Genomic DNA, 21,778 nt, shown 5'->3' with positions numbered 1-21,778 from the left:
CTACAAAAGATGACATCACAAGTTCATTCCCTTTGAAAGAGATTTAAAAAATGTATTTATATAATGTATAAATGTGTTGATGTAATGATCATACACATTCAGGATGGAATATGTGACATTTACTGTACATAGGCAAACATAAAAATGGTGGCAATGATGACAAGCCAAACGTCCGTCCATCCTGTGAGGTCACTAAGCATGCGCCCGATCCCATCAGTTTAACCAATCGTAACGCCAAAACCGCACTGGAACTTGTTTTTGTTGTGGTTGAGGAAGGAGCAGAGAACCAGAGAGAGAGGCAGCGGGAGCAACTTCTTTTCCAGAGTCGCACCGACAACCCAGTTGGTGTCTACCGAACCTGAGGAGGGGGGTGGGGGAGCCATCACAGCCGTCTAAATGAGTTATTGAAGCGCATTTGAATTGAACAACAATGCCGAACCCCCGACGCCACTTCCTGTCCGCCCACTGAAGGAGCACAATTCTAACATGCACAAGTGTTATGTATTAAATGGCTTACTTAACTCGTATTATGTGTACTATATTGGGTAATATGACTGAAAAGGTGACTATAGGGGTACTATTTCACGTCAAGAGGGCTCTAATGTTAAAAAACATACTTAAATGGTCATAAATGGGTTTCTAGGATGTAATTAGAGAAATATTTAATTTATGAATAAGGAATCCTTCTTTGTGGAAATTCACTTATCACTGTCTGGGACCAATTAACTGCAATAAACGAGGGATTATTGTACCTGCAGTCAATAGAAAAAAAGGCGTACTTTACCTTTAAACTGTAAATTGGCTTTGGGCACATCTAGCTGGTATCCAAATGAGACACTAGTATCTTGCATGCGGCCACTTGCCTCAAACTCCACACCGAGCTGCAACTACAGAATATTTGACAGTCAACGATGTGTGAAATGAGGAGAATGAAACGAAGAATGAAGCACGAGTGACACACATTACCTGTTCGTTGGCTTTGTGGTAGTAGGAGGCGTGAGCCCCCGCCGAGCCGAGCGTCAGCGTGGCGATGTAGTTGGTGCCTGAGTTCAAAAGCTTAAAAGTTCAAGTCCAAGTTCCTCATGTGACAATCTGGTCGCCAGTGCTTTCCTCACCTGTGTACCTGCCCACTAAAGACAACACAGCGCCCTCTTCTGACGGCCTGCGGTGGTACACCAACTCCCCTCCCAGAGCCAGGGCAGGCGTGATGGACTGGAGGTAATGTGTTATGACTATTCCTGACAGGTGGGGATGAGGGAAAGTTGATTTTAAAAACATCTCATTAATAATAAATAAAAAGTAATATAATAAATAAATAATAAACATAATAATAATACATCTCCACCAAACACCATAAATATTAGTCCTACGTCTACATATTTAGATTCCTTGCCCATGAAAAAATACCATGGAAGGGCTTGAATGCTAACAATGCTAATGTTGTCATCAACCTCTAGCATTATAGCACTAAAGTCAGCTGAAGTAAAATGCTAGTATGCTTATGCTAGCATGCAAACAATGCTGACATTAGCATGCTAATATCCTAGTCATAGTGTCTGCCCATGAAAACAGCTAAAAATGCTACTATGCTAATAATACCGTGCCAGCAATGCTCACACCTGGTGGTGGTGTTATAATCGTGGTAATGTTATAATCATGAAAATCGCAAAAAAACGCTAGTATGTTTATGTTAGCATAAAAGCAATCTTAGCATGCTAACACCTAGCATAATATTGTCTACCTACGAAAATGGCTGAAAATACAACCATGCTAATGTTAGCATGGTTGCAATGCTAACATGTTAATGTTAGCATGCTAACACCGAGCATGATGGTGCTGGTATAGAGTCGACCCTTGAAAATAGCAAAAAATGCTAGCATGCGAATATTAGCATGCTAGAAAATCTAACATGCTAACACCTAGCATGCTAGCAAAGCTAACCTGCTAACACCAAGCAGGATAATGGTGTTTCTATGTGTCTACCCATGAAAATAGCAAAAAACTGCTCACATGCTAACACTAATCTTTACACGCTATAGCACCGAGCATGATAGCGCAAATTATCCGGATCACCCCCAAAATTTATTATAATTTTTTTTTATCCCATTTCCCAACAATTCCTAAAAATGTCATCCAAATCCATTCAAAATTTTTCAAGTTATTTTGAACACATGCTTGTACTTTGCGGAGGTAATAAGTGACCTACCAGAGCCAACAAGGACATCAGGGTTTCCGAGTGTAATAGTTGCAGTAAAATCTTTCCCCTTGAACTCTGCATCACCTTGCCAGTTGACAAACTTATGTTGCTGTGTCTGTAACGAAGGCACAATTAGAAATGAACAGACACAAAAAAAGTACACAAAAGGTACCTGGAAGGCCACTTTGGATCGTATTCTGCTGGTGATCTGATGGATGACCTGAGCGTTGACGCTGCCGATGTTGTCCATGTCTCCCACCATGACTGGAAAAAACTGAGCACAACATTTTCACAGTTCTAGCCAGTACTAATATACAATTTATACACAGACTACTCTCTATATCCAAGTTTCATTCCCCCTGTATTGTCCCTTAAGAAAATATTGTAATAAAAATATGAGGGGTATACTCACTTTCAGATTTAATTACTCATTTATCAATACCGTGCAGTGAAGATGTACATTAAAATATAGAATGTTAAAAAGGAAATACAAACATGACAGTACCTCTGCCGGACCCGTCTGCTTCACTCCGACGTATGTGGCACCGAACCTGTAGCTGGAATCGCCCAAAGTGCTAAGCAGCACTGTGTGATTCACCTGTTTTTTGGGTTTTTTTTTTTACAAAACAAATGAAATAACTGATAAACGTATGAGCTTACAATCTGCAAAATGTTCAATCAATGAATCATTGATGACTCGAACTGATATGAAACAAGAAACATCAGTCAACCAACCTGGAAGTGGTTGCTAAGTCCCTTATTGACTACGAGCCGGACACCGTCCATTTGCATAGGGAACACCTCTGAGGATGAAAAGATGCATAAAGAATGCAGCACCATTGCAGAAAAAAACATCTGGTTTAACAATGACTTTGTTTACCTTTGCACTTGCGGTGACATTCATCAAATGTACCAGGATTAGGCAAAGGACTTTCCACTTCCTGTGGCTGCACTGAAGTCACGCCAGTTGAGGGTGATACTGGAGACACTGAAGGCATCCCAAAACCTGGTGGTACTTTCAAACCAGGTGCAGCCACACCACCAGAGGCTGGTGGCTGTGGGCTGGGGGAGCTGGCAGCCAAAACACTCCCCATTCTGCAAGACCAGGAAGGGACAGTAAAAGTTACCTCTTAAGTATCAATTGTGTCATCAACACAGTTGATTGGCCACACTGTATAGATGCTATACAGCCAGCAGCACTGGAAATTAATATAACTATTAATATAACTATGTTGTGGAAACCTTCCCTTAACACATTGTCCCATATCATGGGTCATAGGGCGTGCAAGAGTGACTAAATTTCATCAATAACATTATCAAAGGCATATAGATTATTATGTATTAATCCAGCATCAACTACATGGCAATTGAATGGACAGCTAAGCTAACTCACATACACCAACCGCTATGTCATACTGTTTGATAGCTATTAAAATCTGCATTGGAAAATTTAACTTAAACGAGTTCATTAGTCTATCACTAAGTTAAAACAGCAAAAAAAACATATTAGAAGAAGTGCTAACGAAAGGTACTCACGTTGTGAATTTCAGAGGACGATGAAACCGGAAGTAAATTTTAGTAGCGACGGAGAAGCACTTATTTGATTGGATGACAGGTTAGGATTCTCAGAAGTGATTGGTAGAAATGTCCATAGACTTGGCGCAAATTTTTGACGTCACTATTATTTTAACGCGTCATTGGCTGAAGCGTAACTGACATTCTGACAGTGGGCGGGTCACTATTGAGACCGATTTGAACACATTTTTGTTAAATTTTTTACGTTTACTACGAACTGACATTAATTCTGTCTTCAATATGAAATTAACGACAACGTACAATAAAATAGCAGCTAGATTATTTTCAGGCAAAGTCTACGGTGATCACTTTGTAAATAGGTGCAACAGCGCCTCCGTTGTCCATCTAGATGTACTACACCATGTGACGTATAGTATGCCAAAAGAAATTGAAACCATTTCCATTGTCCCAGTCATGAGGGGGGCAGGGTGGGGGAAAGCAAAACACAAAAGCAAATTTGAACTGAGTTTATTGAATTTCACAACCCCTGCATGTAGTTCCAAATTACAACAGCAGAGGACAGAGTGAGCAACACTTTTCCACTGAATTACCTTGCATCCCTCAATGCATTTTGTCAGGAAATAACAGGAACAAAATATGAATTCATTACAAAAACAAGTACAAAGATGACATTCTCAAAACACAAATTTTACTTTGACATTAGTCTATTTTAACCCAATTTCCCAAATGGTTTCATTCATTACATGGAAGAAAAACACTGCAACACTGCCGATGACGTATTTGCCAGGCAATTCAGAATCAGGTTACCACTCCTCCATGTGTGTTGTTATAACGCTCATAACCAATTCAACACTTTATATTCTTGCTGCAGGAACTTCAGTAGTAAACGTATTCTCGGCTTACAACAACAAATCTAAGAGTTTAACAATTTTTCCCTGAAGCATGGCTGGGTTTTACATTAGTGCTTCAGCTGCAGAAAGAAATATTAGCCTTTGTAATTAATCACCTAGGACCAAATTGTACCTGAAGCAGCAATTATTAAATTGCAATTTTGTGCCCATTTACTAAACAGGCTGTGTACACTTGACCCCGTGGGGCAAGTGCATGCACACACACATAAACATGAAATGTCTTTAAATCAGTTGACAAAAACAAACATAAGCAGACATTCATAATTGCATTCAAATTGACCTCCAATGTGACCACCCGCTAGGTTGTGAGATATCTTAATGCAAACTGCATATATTAATTCATTAAAAGGAGGGAGACAAAATTAATCAAAATTAAATTATGGTAAGATTTTTTTTTAAACAAGAAAAGGCCTGGGAGAAAATCTGTGGGTCACAGTGGAGGTCATGGAATGAAAACAAATGTATGGGGAAAATAAAAGTTGTCACTGGAGTTACCCAAGTATCAATCGGATTTAAGACATTTTGTATCACAAAATTCAACATGAAAGTTGAGGGGGGAAAAAAAAACAGACTTACATTTACATGGCACCTCAAACTGACAACAGGACTGACTTTTTCTTTTTTTTTTAACATATACAACCATGCAGGTTGTAAATGCAAGATAGTACAGTCAGCCCAGTGCAGTCGAAGGCGCATATAAATGTGATTTTCACACAAACATACCGTACTCTCACTCACTTCACACCTTTGCAGGCATACGACACACCAAGCGTTCCAATTTCTCCTTTTTTTTTTGGTTTTGCTTCAGTGTAAATCCTGAAAATGCATTGCAACAAAAAAATAAAAACAAAAAACAAGCGCTTTTGCCCATGTACCCCAAGCAAAGTTTGCTTCATATTTTCTTTTTTTTTTTTAATTGTAAACAACAAAATGTATCGTCCATCCCCTGAACAGGTTCAAGATTGTAGATATTAAACGCTTTTCAGTAATTTAGTTTTTGCTCCGTAACTTTTTAAAAAAAAAGGATATCTAATATTGTGTGTACTTTGGAAGGGAAGCAATTTGAACATCAACTGGTCCATCATTTAACTGAACATTATAAGTACTAACCCACCCAACCCCAATGCTGAAGTCCCAGTACAAGCAAAAAAAAAAAATAGTTTTTTTTAGTACTTTTTTTTGTCTCGGTTAAGAAAGGATGCACAAAAAAAAAGTCACAGCTGCCTCTTCAAAGATGCTACAATTTCGCTTTCAAATCCAGACACCCACCCACACGTTATACAGATAACCCTCTCCTCATCAAAAGGTAACATAAGAACAATGTATGGGTGCAGCTGTAGATAACAAGCTGAAAGAAGGGGTCGATGGAACTGAAGCAAAGCACGTTCAGCTGCTACAGCAGCAATCGGCAAATACATTCACCTACTTCAGTTTGTCACACTGGGACTTTAAAATTAAAAAAAAAAAAAAAACTCTTGAGGGCTGCAGAAAGGGTTAATGAAGCAATTCAATCTTAAGGGTCCGTATTGCAAATGGAAAAAAAAACATAAGATAAACTACTGTTTTGCACCGACATCCCTAATTATCCTGTGTAGCTAAACATTCTGTAATCAATACTGTTTTGAACCGGTCTTGGCTGAGTGTTTATTATGTTTTTTTTTTTTAAATTAACCTGCCATAGTTTTCTTCTTCTGAATGTGTAAGATCCCCACGGCAACGAGTACCAAGTAACAGCAGAAGGCCGCAATGAAACTGAAAGAGTGTTGTGATGGTTGCAGAAAAATCCGTGCAACTCCTCTGCATGTATTCGTCACTGGAATGGGTGAAAACAGTCACATGCTATTTTAAGTAAAACCGATGCTTCTATTGCAACGTTTGCATTAAATATATACGGAGTTTTGACACATCTCATGGAAAAGATATTGTTGCATAATAGATGTGTTAAAAGTCAATGAGCTATTATTTCATTCAGTCTATGAACAAAAAAAATGCATGGGAGGAAGTAAGGCACTTAAGTGGTAACAACAGTGTACTGAACGATGGCTGGTGTTTTTGACACTTAAGAGACGGACGGTGCTTGCTTGCTTGTCAATCTCTTAAGAATGACGGGTTCATAACAGATTTGATCAGATTTAGCATGACAAAGCCCTCCATGCAGTACACAAGGATCGGTTTGGAGTGGATGCAAATCAAGATAGTTCCCATTTCCGTCACAGAGCTCTGATGAAAAGCAAAGACAAAGTAAAACAAAAAAAAAGAAAACAAAAAGGCTTTCACAGCCATTTAGTAGGCTGTGAAAGCAAATGTAACGTTGAAGAGGTGCCTGAAGCCTGTGTGCAAAAGCCGGGGTGAGTCCTGCTGTCCTGGATGGAAGACACAGCTTTATTCACAAAGATGCTTCTTGTGTTTTTTTCATGCAGATTGTTAGTTGCCGACCGGCTCTCACCAGGTTTAGCCGCTGTCCTGTGGGCGCCCCGACTTCTCTAGGACTTCCTCCACCTCGCAATCGGCGCTGGAGGAATGGAACTCGGCCACATAGAGGCTCTTGTCGATGCTGCTGGGAATGGGCTTGATGTCGGTCACCAGTTGGTCTTCGATGGTCTTCAGGTTGAAGCGGTCTTCGGATGTGATCAAGTTGATGGCCAAACCCAAGTGACCGAACCTCCCTGAGAATTGACCAAGGACAAGTCAACAAAACGTGGACCTGTACAGTACGAACACAGCAGTAACGTTCAGGTACCTGATCTTCCAATACGGTGGAGGTATGTCTCTGCATTCTTCGGGAAGTCAAAGTTGATGACCACATTGACGGCCTGAATATCTATACCCCGAGTGAAGAGATCTATTGGAGGAGAGATGAGGGTTAATTTATGCAAATTAATTAATTGGTGTTGAATGTTCAACATCTTACCGGTGCACACCAGGTTTCTGCACAGCCCGTTTCTGAAGTCATGGAACACACGGTTTCTATATTCCTAAGAATAGAATAGTCCAGAATATAATGGGTTAGTGCGCAGACCTCACAGCTAGGAGACCCGAGTTCAATTCCACCCTTGGGTCATCTCTGTGTGGAGTTTGCATGTTCTCCCTGTGCATGCGTGGGTTTTCTCCGGGTACTCCGGTTTCCTCCCACATTCCAAAAACATGCTAGGTTAATTGGTGACTCCAAAATTGTCCATAGGTATGAATGTGAGTGTGAATGGTTGTTTATCTATATGTGCCCTGTGATTGGCTGGCGACCAGTCCAGGGTGTACCCCGCCTCTCGCCCCAAAAGACAGCTGGGATAGGCTCCAGCACCCCCCGCGACCCTCGTGAGGAAAAAGCGGTAGAAAATGAATGAATGAATAATGAATTAGTTGACCAAAAGGGACAAGATAGAGGAAACAAAATAAATTTGTGTCAATTATGCTGACCTGCATCATCTTAGCGTGAATGTAGAAACAAGAGTAGCCCAGCTGTGTGATCTTCTTAGCTAAGAGCTCCACTCGCTGTGTGGAGTTACAGAAGATGATGGACTGGTTGATCTGAAGCTGCAAAAGATAAATATGATCATAGTGATTTTATGCATCTTGCTGTTTGTTTAGGTGGCTATGAAAATGGATGCATGGATTCAATGTTTTTTTACCCTGGAGAAGAGAGTGTTAAGGCAGTGCACTTTCTGTCTCTCTGTGACGTAGGCATAATACTGAGTGATGCCCTTCAGAGTCAGCTCCTCCATCAGATTGATCTCATATGGTTTCTGCAGGTGCTTGGCCTAAAGCAGGCACAGGAGTGGGAGAGACATTTATGAGAATAATACAAGTGGAACAATGCAGTTTTGGCAACAATAAAAAAAAAAGTTGCATCCCAAGTGTCATGTATGAAAAATGTTAGGAGGTCTACGTTCATTAGACCATTGCTAACATAGCAGAATGTCCTGGAATGGTCTCTACTGCAATTGAATCTCTGCAAATTAAGCTTTCCAATGATGTATAATGTGCTTTGTTACGCATATATGGAGCAGAAAATAGTCGACGGGGTTAAACTCAACAAGACAAATAAGATGTGCATTGCCGCATGAGACTGCAAAGAACATTAGCTGTCTAATTAGCCAAACAATTAATCCTGTAACTGCGGATGCAGCAGGCCTAAAGACAGCCTTTGAGGGCCATACAAGAAGCAAACAAACAAGACTGCATGCAGAGCGTGAACAGCTTGTTTGCAGAGCGAAACTATTTAGTGCCAACTGGCCCTGAGCCATCTGGATGGGCTGAGTGGTGAAGCAACTGAAGACTGCTCACCATGAATTTTTGCACACTGATCGGGAAGGTTGCAGAGTAGAGAAGGATCTGCCTGTTCTTGGCCAGGAAGCTAATGATATCCTCGATGAGCACCACAAAATCCTGAGACAGCAGTTTATCAGCCTAGAAGGGGAGGCAATACATAATGATCTCAGAAAAAAAAAAAAAACTGAAAATTTGATTTTTTTTCCCCCAATATGGTGTGCATACCTCATCCATCACCATCATTTGGACTTTGTCCACCTTTGCAACTCCTTTCTTTATCAAATCCAGAATCCTACCAGGTGTGGCAATGACCACGTGCACTAATATGGAAAAGTACACACACACACACAAAGTTGTAAAAAACACTCAACTGTTTCCAAAAATACAGATGTAGTCTGATTTGAGCCTGTGGTATCTGCCACTAAATAGGGAGCAAGCAAGCGGGTTGGCTCACCAGTCTCATCCAGGCGCATGATGTCATCTCGGAGGTTGGTCCCCCCTGTGGTGGCCATGACTTTGACTCCTCCCATGTGTTTGCTGATTTGAATGCTGATCTGGCTCACCTGCAGTGCCAACTCTCGAGTAGGCACTACTACCATCGCTGAGGGGTAAAAATGGCCCCCCCAAAAAAAAAAATTGTAAAGTCATACATTGTACAAATGCATTCAAATCTAGGACCTGGGAACTTTAGTGGTCTTACCCTGGATATGGTCCTTTTTGAGGTCTATCCTTTCCAGCAATGGGATGAGATAGGCGCCGCTTTTTCCGGTTCCATTCTTAGCCCGGGCCAAAATATCCCTTCCAGACAAGGCGATGGGAATACTCTCCTCCTGCATAAAATTACAACTTTTAATGAGTACATAAAATGTCCAAAAAGTGTGAATGGGGGAATAAAAACAAATGATATGCTGCTGAAAACCCCATCCTTGATCAGGCTAAGTATTATGATTAAATATACCTGCACTGGAGATGGTTTCTCCCAGCCCATCTCAAAAATGCCCATCAGAAGTTCTCGTTTCAGGCAATAATCCTCAAATTCATTCCCCTTCGTGCTTGTCACATCCTGGAAAAGAAAACAAAATGATGTCAAAATGACAGGCGTTTTTTTACGGTGACATGTAATAGTTCAAGTTTCACTCACTGAGGTTTTGACCCTGTTGTCTTTGGGAGGGAGCTGTAGGCTCTTTTTCCAGTCGTCCCCAAATTTAATGCCCCCTCCTTCTTGAGACGCACCTCCTGGTTTCTGGAGCGCACCCAGTCCCTTTCCTTGAATTGCGGGTCCTGGCTGGACTGAAGCTGGTTTGGTCTGTCCTCTGAGCTGCCCGTTCTGCTTGTTCAGTCCCATGACGAGTGGGCCAACATTTTCTGTTCTGGCCGCTGCCATTGCTTTTTTTTTCTCTTCTTTTCTTCTTGTTTTGTTTTTTTATAACAATCTTCTCTCAAGATTATTACGATATTTGCCTCTTAGATTGTTCTTACTAAAAATGATCTTCAAAAAGGTAAAAAATATTAATAAAGCATTAACAAACAATATTCTCTATGAAGCCAATAGCTTTTACATCAGCAGTCAATTGGTGATATTTACATATACACACACGTACGCGCAGTTCCCCTTAAAAAAGAGTGGCTGACGTACAAGAAACGCAAAAGACAAACTTGTACACAAGAAACTCTTCAAAATGAAGAGAAATTTGCATTCAAATGCATGAATATACTTGCTCACAATATAGAAAATTATACGTGAACAAGTATAAAATGTGGCGCAAGTCCTGAAATAGAACAACTAAGGCAATCTCTGTACTTTAGTAACAGGTTCTTCAATATAATCCTAATATAATCCACTTCTGTTTAACAGTATTTCTCTCTTCTTTTTTTAGTCCACAATATTTACGCAGTGTCCTCCTTCTTGGGGAAAATAAAATGTCCAGTTTTGTACAGGTCTTTCCCAAAAAATTATATGTTCTTCGGTTTGTTACCGTCAGATGTGTATCACAAATACAAGGGAGATCAAGTCCAAAGCCAAAAAGCTTTCCACCCTTTCTAGTCCACAGTATGTGCTTCCCAACTGCTCCAGCTGGTTGACCTGTCGAGAACCTTCAGGTTTGGAGGTCAACTGTGATCAGTGTGCTTCCCACTCAAGCTAGTCAACTAGTCAAATGTGCCACCTGAAAAAGACATCCAAACAGAACATTCTGAAATATGAAAAAAATAATAATTGAACCACTGTGACGTCAAATTCGGTTTAAAATTCAGCTTGGGTGAAGATGATATAAATAAACATTATAAATATGATTTGAATCAAAACTATTGTTAATCAGTTTTACAGTATGTTCTGTTTTAATGTTACTCATAAGACGAGCAAGTCTAAACCTAATAAAGGTTTGAGAAAAAAAATACTAAGGTCTGATTTTCAAAACTTTCCAGGTGATCATTTTTTTAAACTCCGGACAGATCACCAATTAATGTTTTGGTATTACTGCTGTGATTATTGTGAGTAAATACTCACAATACTGTAGTTAGCAAAAACATCATTAGCTAGCCTGATATTTATACCAAGCTAACCCGTAGCTAATTGTTAGCCACAAAAATGGCAAAATTCGATTTGGACGACATAGTGAAATTAAAGCACTGCCTGTAAAAGTAAATGAACCAATTATTCATTTTTGTGATTGGCGTTAAACTGCTAACTGCCCTTAATACACGCAATTAAATGTCTCGCCAGACTAAAGCCCTACTTCGCATAGGAGCTAACGTTAGCTCTGAGCTAACCAGCTAGCCTCAACTCGGTTGTTTTGAAAAGAGACGAGTCGTAAAAAACACAAACCTTACCTTTGTTCTCCGGTAATTCACAAGAGAGACATAATTTCGCGTTGTTTTCGAATTACGATGTTTCCGAGCGCTTTAATAGCTGAAATATACTTGAAATAAATCGCGTCTATTGTGTTTTTCCTTTAAATCAACATGGTCGCCTTCTTCTTCGTCTTCTTTTTCGTGGTGCCTCCCAAATGCTTGTTTATCATGCGCTTGACAATAGGACATTACTGCCATCTGCTGTCACGGATACTATCTTTCTATATCAGGGTTAATGGTTTATGCACACGGCAAACTGTTTACAAATGAACTATTTCATTACTTAATATTTCATTTCATAATATTTCAATATTTCATTACTTAATATTAATATTTGATTGCTGTTTACCATATGCCTCACCATATGACACCATGCTTATGACAACAGTCTGGAGGAATGGACGAAGACTTGGTGAAAACTGAAACAAAGAAAACGGAACATTAAGCAAAGTCTATATTAAAAAACAAGTATGTTTGTGTATGTCTGACCTGAAAACCCAGGCATCGACCATAGAAACAGGCTTTATGCATGGAGCTGTACTCCTGCACAAATTTGTGACTCAATTCGAGGTCTTGCAGGGAGTACAGCTGGCCCAAGTCATTGTCGTTGATGAGATGCTTGGCCAGGTAGAAGAGCGCACGTAGCTGGCAAAGTGCGCTGCAGTACGCCTCCATCTCTGAGACGTTGTGGTCTGCCCTGAAGAAGGCGCTCTTGTGATTTGAGGCAATGTAGCGGGCCTTTTGTATGATATGAACAAGGCATGACAGTAAAACCTGAAAAAAAATATATAGAGATTTGATCAGAAGCAATGTTTTAGTGGATTTTTTGTGAGACTTCTTTGCTTTTGTGCTGCAAATGCACAAAGTTGTTGTTATAAAAATGTGATTAAAATTCATTGAAATCAGAAATTAAACACAGTGAGGTGGGGCACACATTTGTTAAGTCTACATTTACAGCTGCTACAATAATAATATCGCTGTAGCTTGGTTAATATACAAGTCAGTTATGTAAATGTCCCAAAACAACATGTTGTGTGGTACCTTGGAGGTTGTACTATACTTTCAATGTTAGGGAAAAATAGAGTGCACAACATCTAATTTTTCTTTTTGATTTTCATACCTTAATCAGGGAACGATAGCCATTTCCTGGTGTTTCGGCGTCAAAGTCGTAATGGTGGCATACGGCAGTAAAACCGGCGACCATAGGCTCAAGGACCCGACATTACTGCCATCTGCTGTCACGGATGATTACTGCACCATGACGAGTACGGCAACATTTTTAGTCTGGCGATGTAAATGCAAACAAAATAATCAAAATAATCAAAATAACGTTAAGAGTTACGTGTGATAATGTACACTGTACTAAATTACAACATATGACACCATAAAACCCCAGTTGTGTCCAAGAAAGACTACTCAAAGTAGCCCTCATATCCTTTATGAACATAATAATCACATAACACCCAGGAACTGTTTACATTTTTAATCCCAGATACTTAAATACTACTGTGTAATAAATATTAAGAAATATTTACAGAACACCATACTGCTGATTGGTTCAAGGTGAATAAGTCCCTTTTATGTTGTAAACAAACATATTCAAATATTAAGTAATGAAATAGTTCATTTGTAAACAGTTTGCCGTGTGCATAAACCATTAACCCTGATATAGAAAGATAGTGTCTTCCATCGACACTATAAAGCGTCAAGGCACACAAATTCAAACAACTGCAGCACAACTTAGTCTGCAATGCTCTTAAATTATGTATCTTTGATCCGGGTCTAGACTACACAACAAATTGTGCCGTCATTCAGGATAAAATCAACACTAAAAAGTGCATTTTGTCTTCCACCAGAAGAACCTGGAATAAATGTACATTTCACTGTCCCAATGTGCCACTATATTCTTTTCTAATATTCTTTCCCTAAGAAAACACCCCACTAAATGGTTACAATCTCGTTGATTTGATAAATCACACCGCGTCTCCTCCAGTGTTCTCATTGTTGATTGCACTTTCTTGCTGAAAAACGTCCCTCATTTTCTTCAAGCAGACTTCACTGGCAATTTCTGTCTCCTTGGAGAGCTGAGCCAGGCTGAGGAAGCCATGAGGGAGGTCCTCCACCACCGTGAGGCTCACGGGCTGGCCCATGTCTCGCAGCTTCTTGGCAAACATTACAGAGTCGTCCAGTAAGGCATCCAGAGCGGAGGCCTGTGCAGACAAAAAAAGAAAAGTTCAAGTTCAAACACATTTCCATTGCATACGCACGTGCATCAGCATCAAAGTTTCACATGTAATGATCTACTACAGACCAGAAATACAGTTTCCTCTCTCACCACTATGTGAACAGGCGGTAGGCCGCGCAGCAGGCTTTCAGGAGCCAGGAGCGGTGACACAAACGGGTTCCTGATGATGGGGCAGGTTATGGGTTGAACAAATGCGAGGCATTGCGAGCGCAGGGGCTCAAAGCCATCCGGGTAATCCAGATGACCATTGGAGTTCTTCGGGGATGAGGTGTGGTTGAACGTCCTGCGTGTGGACTCTTTACGCTTTGTTGACTGTAAGCGGGTGACACTTGAGGGTTGCATGGGGTCCAGTAAGGACTGGAGCCAGTTGGCGGCTCCCCGAGTGAGGTCGTTGAGCAGTGTGGTAGTGTCTCTGCCCAGAGCGCTCAGACTGTTGTCTCCCACAGCAGCCTGCACGATCTGAGAGTCTTCACCTAGGAGGGATAGGATGGGAAGGAACCAAAACAAACAATTAGGTCACGTTTTTATAGTAAAACAAAATATTAAAAATAATTAACCCCCATCTTATCACTGTAGATGAAGGCTAAGTGTTTTTGATGTCTCGTCTGTCCTCATACCCACATGATCAAGTTTGCACACAAATACATTTTCTATTTTCTTTTCCGGTGTCATCACAAAGTCCTCTCAGGTTAAATGATGTGTGAAAGAGCATACGGCAAATGTCGCACATGCCTACCTGCATAGGCATTGAGGCACTTTGCAAGAACACCCAAAGGTAACAATGGGTCAATGAGTGTCAGCAAACGGGAGGGTGAGGCATCCGTGGTGAGCAAGGTGGCGGGGTAGGCCACCATAATGCCGTCAGGGACACGGATGCCGCACGTCATTGCCTTCATGGACACAGTGATGCAGAGGTTGCCGCCAGCGCTGTCTCCTGCCAGACACACCCGTTGTGCTGTGGAACCTTGGACACAATGAGTAAAATATGTTACTTTTTAGTTCCGGTGTGTGCATCAATACTTTTGCTAACTATAGTTGATGAGTCCGTCATACACTAACCGAGCAGGTGGCAGTTTTTCAAAGCCCAGCAGTAAGCATAGAAACATTCCTCTAGAGCTCTGGGAAAGGGCGCTTCGGGAGACAGAGAGTAGTCCACGGAGAGGACGGGAACATTCAACTGCTTCGACCAGCTTCGTAGATAATTCTGATTGAGAAGAGGAAAGAGCTTATTCTGCTGTGTCGTGGAAATAGTGTAAAGATAGAAAGAAGACACCCAGAATGCGGCATACTTCATGTGACTTGGATGTCTGGGCTACAAAGCCTCCTCCGTGGAAGTGGATGAGCAGGAACGGGGATTTAGGTTGGTTGTGCACCCACGGGAGACGGGTAGCAGACACAGGGGGAGGATGAATGCTTGAAAAAGACAACAGCTCCTCACTGTCCTGCCAAAACAAAAAGAACCCACAAAAGTGTATTAAGGGTATAAAGGGTATTAAGTACCCAACCACCATTAGTATAACAACAGAGAAAAGTACACAGGAAGGAGTGTGTACACAGTAGCGTGTTTTGTTTGGCAATTTAAGACGGAACGCATGTGTTTTACAACTTTCTTTACCTGTCCTTCTCGAATCTCGTGAGATATAAGACGCATGTGGACTGGCCTGGGGCCCCAGTGAGCCAGTGGAGGCGACACATTAGCAGACAGACTGGGGTCAGCCACCAGGGGGAGACGAAAAGGGACAGGCGGCAGCGTCAGAGTCAGGTTCACATGTACGGGGTATGAGGCTATTCTGCTGAAACCCTGAGGACAGAACAATAAAAGTTAAAACAATACATGTGCCGAGGCAAAAAAAAGAAGAAAAAAAAAACGAATGAACATTTGACCCTGCCTACTGTTAAAAATCCGGACTCGGTCACATTCCAGAATGACTTCCAAAACTGCATGTCGAGGTTTTGAGTTATGCGTTCAAACTCTTCACCGCGTAATTCCGGATCAATGACATATTTTCCTGACGTGAGGAGCGACAGAGCTGCCAAACCTGACGAAAACAAACAGAATTTAATCCATCATCTGAAACAAAAGCATGACGGGTCAGGACCAAGACTCACCTAGACCTGATTGCTGTTTACCATATGCCTCACCATATGACACCATGCTTATGACAACAGTCTGGAGGAATGGACGAAGACTTGGTGAAAACTGAAACAAAGAAAACGGAACATTAAGCAAAGTCTATATTAAAAAACAAGTATGTTTGTGTATGTCTGACCTGAAAACCCAGGCATCGACCATAGAAACAGGCTTTATGCATGGAGCTGTACTCCTGCACAAATTTGTGACTCAATTCGAGGTCTTGCAGGGAGTACAGCTGGCCCAAGTCATTGTCGTTGATGAGATGCTTGGCCAGGTAGAAGAGCGCACGTAGCTGGCAAAGTGCGCTGCAGTACGCCTCCATCTCTGAGACGTTGTGGTCTGCCCTGAAGAAGGCGCTCTTGTGATTTGAGGCAATGTAGCGGGCCTTTTGTATGATATGAACAAGGCATGACAGTAAAACCTGAAAAAAAATATATAGAGATTTGATCAGAAGCAATGTTTTAGTGGATTTTTTGTGAGACTTCTTTGCTTTTGTGCTGCAAATGCACAAAGTTGTTGTTATAAAAATGTGATTAAAATTCATTGAAATCAGAAATTAAACACAGTGAGGTGGGGCACACATTTGTTAAGTCTACATTTACAGCTGCTACAATAATAATATCGCTGTAGCTTGGTTAATATACAAGTCAGTTATGTAAATGTCCCAAAACAACATGTTGTGTGGTACCTTGGAGGTTGTACTATACTTTCAATGTTAGGGAAAAATAGAGTGCACAACATCTAATTTTTCTTTTTGATTTTCATACCTTAATCAGGGAACGATAGCCATTTCCTGGTGTTTCGGCGTCAAAGTCGTAATGGTGGCATACGGCAGTAAAACCGGCGACCATAGGCTCAAGGACCCGACCGTGCTCTTGAATTTGTTTCATGCACACCACCAAGCGCTGGGCAACATCACCGTACGGAGGGTCCGAGAGTTCTTCAGAAAAAGCCGAAATGTTCTCTTCACACGTTTCCTCCAAGGCTGCAAACACCACTTTGAAATCCATGTCGGCGGCTGGAAAGAGACAAGATTCTAATTCAACTTAAACCTCCTTTACGTGTGTTACTCTGCATCTCACCCCTAAAAAAAAAAAAAAAAAGGACCATTAACCTTTGCGTAAACACACACAGGCTGTAATCATCTTTCAGACTGCAACTAAAGTCATTGCCTGGCTTTGACAACAATCTTGTTATCTTGTTTGCAGTGAAGTCTGAGGATAGCACTTTGGAACTTGGCCATTATTTGCTGACCCAAGACGGACGAATGCTTAGTAATCTTGTGTCTAGGAAATACACGCAAGTAAATGCACCATGTGCTTGCATGACCACTACATAGAACATAAATCTGGTACTGCAGAACATTCTAATGAAACAATACATACAAACATCAAGCTTATGCGGAATACAGCCTTCAAATGGCCACAATGGAAAGAACTGTTCTCTGTCACAAAGCTCTCTTTATTGCCTTTTGAACGTCTGCAGAAACACCAAAACACCAAGTATGAACCAGACTTATTTTCATATTAGGGCATTTTTTTCCTCTCTCCTTATTTACACTTTTGTATGGAAACAAAACAACACATTTGTGTTTTTTAATGCTTCAAAAACATTTCATTGTTATAGATTATGACAATAAATTATTGAGTGAGTGATATCAGTGTGATATCTTTAATATGTCAACCTATTGTTCTCCTTCCAATGTGGTCCTAAACCACCTTCATAATGTTAAAGTTTAATTTTATAACATGAGTAACACTTTATGAACGCCCCTGTGACTGCCTGGTATCAGTTTCCGGTCTCACCTGTTCACGCGTCATCACACGAGATCTAAGCTTGTTAGGTAGCTTTAAAAAATAACAAAAAAAAAACAACAGTATATTTTGTCTAAAAACACACAACCCATCATGTTGAAATGTTAAATGTTTCACCCAGTTTAACCTTTTTTTTATCTCGCAAACTTTCGCGTCGGCATCAACAAGTTTCACCTCCCCTGTTGTTTCAAAACGGAGAAAACTACAATGGCGCCGTTTAAAAAGAGTCACGACAGAGTCGTACTGTATCATAATACTATCGTTCCAAGCTGGACGTGAGATATATGTGGGGGAAAAAAATGAGTCCCGGTCATGTTGAACTTACCGACAGGCATGTTCTTCCTCAAGGAGGTGGTGTGTGTGACAGCCCGCCCGTAGAATGCTGGGTAACATCATGCTAGCTGCTGGCCTGCTAGCTTAGTTTAGCTTAGCTTAGCATAGCATAGCATAGCACATCCATTCATTAACGCTGACACCCGCAACACACTAGTTTACAATAGGAGAGAGCGGATCGATTCAAATATCGGTATCGATACCAAGGGTGGTATCAGTGTCGGTTTGATACCAACACGACGAGTTCGATGTTATTCATTTATTTTTTACGTTTATTTTTCACAAAAGTGTTATTAAGTGTAATTGTACATATTACTGTTATATCTTGTTGCATTCATAGATCATACTGTTTATAATTTATATAATCTGCAATAGCCATACTCTAGTCACTTCATTGCAATACTGTACATATTACTGTTATTATATATTGTCACATCCATACTGTGCATACTGTTTATAATCTGTATAATCTGCAATAGCCATATTATAGTCATTTATATCCCCTGTACATATCCTCACTGTATTATAGTCATAGTATTATAGTTTGTACATAGATCTGTCCATGTTTTACTACATTTATTTACTACTAAGGTACTTATAAAATTGCACTTCTGGTTGGATGCTAACTGCATTTTGTTGCCCTGTACCAGTGACATGAGCAATAACAATAAAGTTGAATCTAATCTAATCTAATCTAATCTAATCTAATCTAATTATTATTATTAATAGTGTTAAAAAACTCGGGATTTAAGTTGAATCAAATGCAGTTCTTCCTGAACTCCTGACTGTGTGGCTTACACGCTAACCACTTGTCCACCGTGCTAGGAAAATAATACATATAATGCATTGTAGATGATGACACCAACCAATCTACACTGCCATGCCTTGTATTGTCTCTGTTTTAGATTAGTTTACCACATGCTGTTAACATTGTTATGTAATTGCATTGACGGTGTGACACTTGCACACAATTCCTCGCTGAATTACCTGAATCGAGCGACCCTTTAAACGTTAAGCAATATATTTAAACCTCACGCATAGATGTCATTAAGTTCACTCCAACAACCAAAGTAAAAAAATTGAGATTATACTAGATGGTGTGCATTACAAAGGTCACCTTAGTGAGCCTATGTTGGTTCAACATGGCAATTACGGAGACTGTCAACTTGTAAACACATGCCTCCATTGGACCGGTGTCCATGTGGGTGGCGGCTCGTCTGACATCCTCTCCTTGGGAATTTGACACTGTAAAAAAAAAAAAAAAAAGAAATATATATGGTGATATCTTTTCTCATCAGGAGTGGAGGAAATACAATTGTATTTGTTGTGCATAGTTCCAGGCAACTGCTGCCATTGAACTCATCATGTTTAAAGATTAACAATAATTAGTCAACCCGATTGTTCCCGAAGTGTCTTAGCAATTTGAAGTTTATCAAAGTAAAGGAGTAATAATTGTATTCTTGGACAACCATGCAGTCAATCAATGATGGATACAGGAAGTCGTTGTACAGGAAGAAGGAAAGTTCCAGTCAAGTCTTGTATTCCTGGGATTCCAGGCGTATCTGACCGTGGCTACTGTTTCTTTCTCTCAGCTGACTGTGACTCAGCTTCTTCTACCTTGATGGTCATATCACACCATAAATATAAGCTGTCAGGATGATATAGGTTGTTGCTGTATCACTTTGTTGTTTTGCTTTGGAAACTTGTGACAGTTAAATCCAGATGTCAAACGTCAACAGTGTCCAACAGTTGATGCTTAACCCCAAAGGTTATAATCTAGACCCCAGATAGACTTTTCTGGCCTGTCTTAAAACTGGTTAACAATCGGTGCAGCCAGTTTACTCATAAACTGTCAACACGGGTGACGTGCAAACAGCTTCCCTTGAAGTCGTTGCCGCCATGGTGAAAGGGAACACACCAGCATTGACAGGGAATGTGCTGCTGGCCCGTGCATGGCTCGACGTCTTGTTTCTCAGCGCGATATATTACAGTTTTATAATATAAGGCTCTACAGGCTTGATGGGATTGAATCCCTTTTACTTTTTTTTTGCCTGTTGACTTCATGATTATAATGATACTTCAGAACTGTGCGAATAAAATAACAAGCATATCTTCATTGATTAATTTTCTACCGCTTATCCTCACAAGGGTCGCGGGTGTGCTGGAGCCTATCCCAGCTGTCTTTGGGCGAGAGGCGGGGTACACCCTGGACTGGTCACCAGCTAATCACAGGGCACATATAGACAAACAACCATTCACACTCACATTCATACCTATGGACAATTTGGCGTCCCCAATTAACCTAGCATGTTTTTGGAATGTGGGAAGAAACCGGAGTACCCGGAGAAAACAGGGACAGGGAGAACATGCAAACTCCACACAGAGATGGCCGAGGGTGGGATTGAACTCGGGTTTCCTAGCTGTGAGGTCTGCATGCTAACCACTAGACCACCGTGCAGCCCTAATCAGTTTCTAATCATCATAAATAAAGCTAAAAGAAAGTAAAATTAGGCTGCACGGCGGACTAGTGGTTAGCACGCTGCTAGGAGACCAGAGTTCAATTCCACCCTCGGCCATCTCTGTGTGGAGTTTGCATGTTCTCCCTGTCCCTGTTTTCTCCGGGTACTCCGGTTTCTTCCCACATTCCAAAAACATGCTAGGTTAATTGGGGACGCCAAATTGTGAGTGGAGTTTGCATGTTCTCCCCGTGCATGCGTGGGTTTTCTCCGGATACTCTGGTTTCCTCCCACATTCCAAAAACATGCTAGGTTAATTGGCAATTGGTATCAGATGATTTCAGTCCTGGATGATTGGTGTCCGAATCTGCAACATAAAACCCTAATGGAACATCCCTAGGAAATACCCCTATAAGGGCCACCACTGCGTCAATGACGAGAAGGGGATTCTCATCAAATATGCAAAGGAATAGAAGATAAATAAGATTGACAGCAAGCAGCATAATCTTTAAGTCCCTGGTTGTGTAATGGTACAGCTGCTGTCTTTTAGGACAGAGGGTATGAGTCTGATCCCAGCCATGGTCTGGTTCTAAAAATAAGTTATTATTACTTTGTGTCATTTTGTAATGGAGGTGGGCTCCAAATGAAAGTTTAAAGCCTTGCCTGTTTATCATTGGAACAGTGCATAAATAAGACACACCATGTTGCTTATCAGCAGACGTAATAAAGCCCTCATTCCTGTGTGCATCTTTGGTTTATCCCAAAGACACACCAGACATCGTGTACATTTCCTGTAATTCCTGTAAACCATTGATTTAGTTACAATTAAAGGACTATGAAGTGAGAAATGAAAAAAAGTAAGTATCCCAAATTTATATGACGGGATTTCACAGAGCATCGTTATCAGTTGCCAAATCACTGCACGTGCATGTGTGTGTATATGTGTCACCAGGAAACTCAAGGAAATATTGATTTAGAACACCATTTGTGTGCTTTTGTGTTTTGAAACATTTGTACAGCTCGGGGTTCCTGGAAA

At 40.8% G+C, this 21,778-nt stretch overlaps 4 protein-coding genes across 9 annotated transcripts in view; all 4 read right to left on the bottom strand.

Annotated features, from left to right (window-relative positions):
- Window positions 1-26: 26 nt before the first annotated feature.
- tomm40l (translocase of outer mitochondrial membrane 40 homolog, like) lies at window positions 27-3,798 on the bottom strand. Its single transcript, XM_058046934.1, has 10 exons — window positions 3,734-3,798; window positions 3,078-3,292; window positions 2,933-3,000; window positions 2,703-2,795; window positions 2,370-2,471; window positions 2,207-2,312; window positions 1,116-1,238; window positions 967-1,043; window positions 785-887; window positions 27-358 (listed from the first exon to the last, which is right to left on the bottom strand). Exons 2-10 carry the CDS (start codon window positions 3,289-3,291, stop codon window positions 219-221), a joined length of 1,026 nt encoding a protein of 341 aa, XP_057902917.1. The 5' UTR covers window position 3,292; window positions 3,734-3,798; the 3' UTR covers window positions 27-218.
- Window positions 3,799-4,224: 426 nt separating this feature from the next.
- Window positions 4,225-11,915, bottom strand: LOC131102042 (probable ATP-dependent RNA helicase ddx6). Of its 2 annotated transcripts, none has more exons than XM_058047517.1 (13): window positions 11,740-11,915; window positions 10,052-11,075; window positions 9,869-9,973; window positions 9,611-9,740; window positions 9,365-9,511; window positions 9,136-9,230; window positions 8,926-9,048; window positions 8,271-8,399; window positions 8,059-8,175; window positions 7,556-7,619; window positions 7,385-7,486; window positions 7,091-7,310; window positions 4,225-7,007 (listed from the first exon to the last, which is right to left on the bottom strand). In XM_058047517.1, exons 2-12 carry the CDS (start codon window positions 10,292-10,294, stop codon window positions 7,096-7,098), a joined length of 1,470 nt encoding a protein of 489 aa, XP_057903500.1. In that variant the 5' UTR covers window positions 10,295-11,075; window positions 11,740-11,915; the 3' UTR covers window positions 4,225-7,007; window positions 7,091-7,095. The 2 variants fall into 2 exon arrangements, with proteins under 2 accessions (XP_057903500.1, XP_057903501.1); XM_058047518.1 differs by having other exon boundaries at window positions 4,225-7,002.
- Window positions 11,916-12,077: 162 nt separating this feature from the next.
- Window positions 12,078-12,972, bottom strand: LOC131102184 (hormone-sensitive lipase-like). Its single transcript, XM_058047687.1, has 3 exons — window positions 12,881-12,972; window positions 12,250-12,534; window positions 12,078-12,179 (listed from the first exon to the last, which is right to left on the bottom strand). Exons 1-3 carry the CDS (start codon window positions 12,962-12,964, stop codon window positions 12,078-12,080), a joined length of 471 nt encoding a protein of 156 aa, XP_057903670.1. The 5' UTR covers window positions 12,965-12,972.
- A 262-nt stretch (window positions 12,973-13,234) lies between these two features.
- Window positions 13,235-21,778, bottom strand: part of lipea (lipase, hormone-sensitive a) — a 46,605-nt gene continuing 38,061 nt past the window's right edge. For 3 of the 5 annotated variants that reach the window (XM_058046757.1, XM_058046758.1, XM_058046759.1), the window contains 11 exons: window positions 19,404-19,531; window positions 16,907-17,157; window positions 16,276-16,560; window positions 16,115-16,205; window positions 15,899-16,044; window positions 15,621-15,806; window positions 15,295-15,447; window positions 15,065-15,209; window positions 14,742-14,969; window positions 14,096-14,478; window positions 13,235-13,970 (listed from right to left, as the gene is read on the bottom strand). In XM_058046757.1, coding sequence (XP_057902740.1) covers window positions 13,734-13,970; window positions 14,096-14,478; window positions 14,742-14,969; window positions 15,065-15,209; window positions 15,295-15,447; window positions 15,621-15,806; window positions 15,899-16,044; window positions 16,115-16,205; window positions 16,276-16,560; window positions 16,907-17,149 — 2,097 coding nt within the window. In that variant the 5' untranslated portion in view covers window positions 17,150-17,157; window positions 19,404-19,531 and the 3' untranslated portion in view covers window positions 13,235-13,733. Of the gene's footprint in view, window positions 13,971-14,095; window positions 14,479-14,741; window positions 14,970-15,064; window positions 15,210-15,294; window positions 15,448-15,620; window positions 15,807-15,898; window positions 16,045-16,114; window positions 16,206-16,275; window positions 16,561-16,906; window positions 17,224-18,278; window positions 18,470-19,403; window positions 19,532-21,778 lie in introns of those variants that run through there. The other 2 variants (XM_058046756.1, XM_058046760.1) reach the window with 2 other exon arrangements.

Source organism: Doryrhamphus excisus, chromosome 14, assembly GCF_030265055.1.
Source record: "Doryrhamphus excisus isolate RoL2022-K1 chromosome 14, RoL_Dexc_1.0, whole genome shotgun sequence".
NCBI classification, from domain to species: Eukaryota; Metazoa; Chordata; class Actinopteri; order Syngnathiformes; family Syngnathidae; genus Doryrhamphus; species Doryrhamphus excisus.
Note: the sequence above shows the minus strand (reverse complement) of the source record. Positions and strands in the feature narration are given on the sequence as shown.

Coding starts and splice junctions, on each gene's coding strand:
- tomm40l (XM_058046934.1), bottom strand. CDS start 3,291: ATGGGGAGTGTTTTGGCTGCCAGCTCCCCCAGCCCACAGCCACCAGCC. Junction 2,796..2,932: donor GACTTAGCAACCACTTCCAG/GTTGGTTGACTG, acceptor CCCAAAAAACAG/GTGAATCACACAGTGCTGCT. Junction 888..966: donor ACCACAAAGCCAACGAACAG/GTAATGTGTGTC, acceptor AATATTCTGTAG/TTGCAGCTCGGTGTGGAGTT.
- LOC131102042 (XM_058047517.1), bottom strand. CDS start 10,294: ATGGCAGCGGCCAGAACAGAAAATGTTGGCCCACTCGTCATGGGACTG. Junction 7,487..7,555: donor CAGAAACCTGGTGTGCACCG/GTAAGATGTTGA, acceptor CTCCTCCAATAG/ATCTCTTCACTCGGGGTATA. Junction 7,311..7,384: donor CCACCGTATTGGAAGATCAG/GTACCTGAACGT, acceptor GTCAATTCTCAG/GGAGGTTCGGTCACTTGGGT.
- LOC131102184 (XM_058047687.1), bottom strand. CDS start 12,964: ATGGTCGCCGGTTTTACTGCCGTATGCCACCATTACGACTTTGACGCC. Junction 12,535..12,880: donor GCTATCGTTCCCTGATTAAG/GTATGAAAATCA, acceptor ATTTTTTTTCAG/GTTTTACTGTCATGCCTTGT. Junction 12,180..12,249: donor GTCGATGCCTGGGTTTTCAG/GTCAGACATACA, acceptor TCTTTGTTTCAG/TTTTCACCAAGTCTTCGTCC.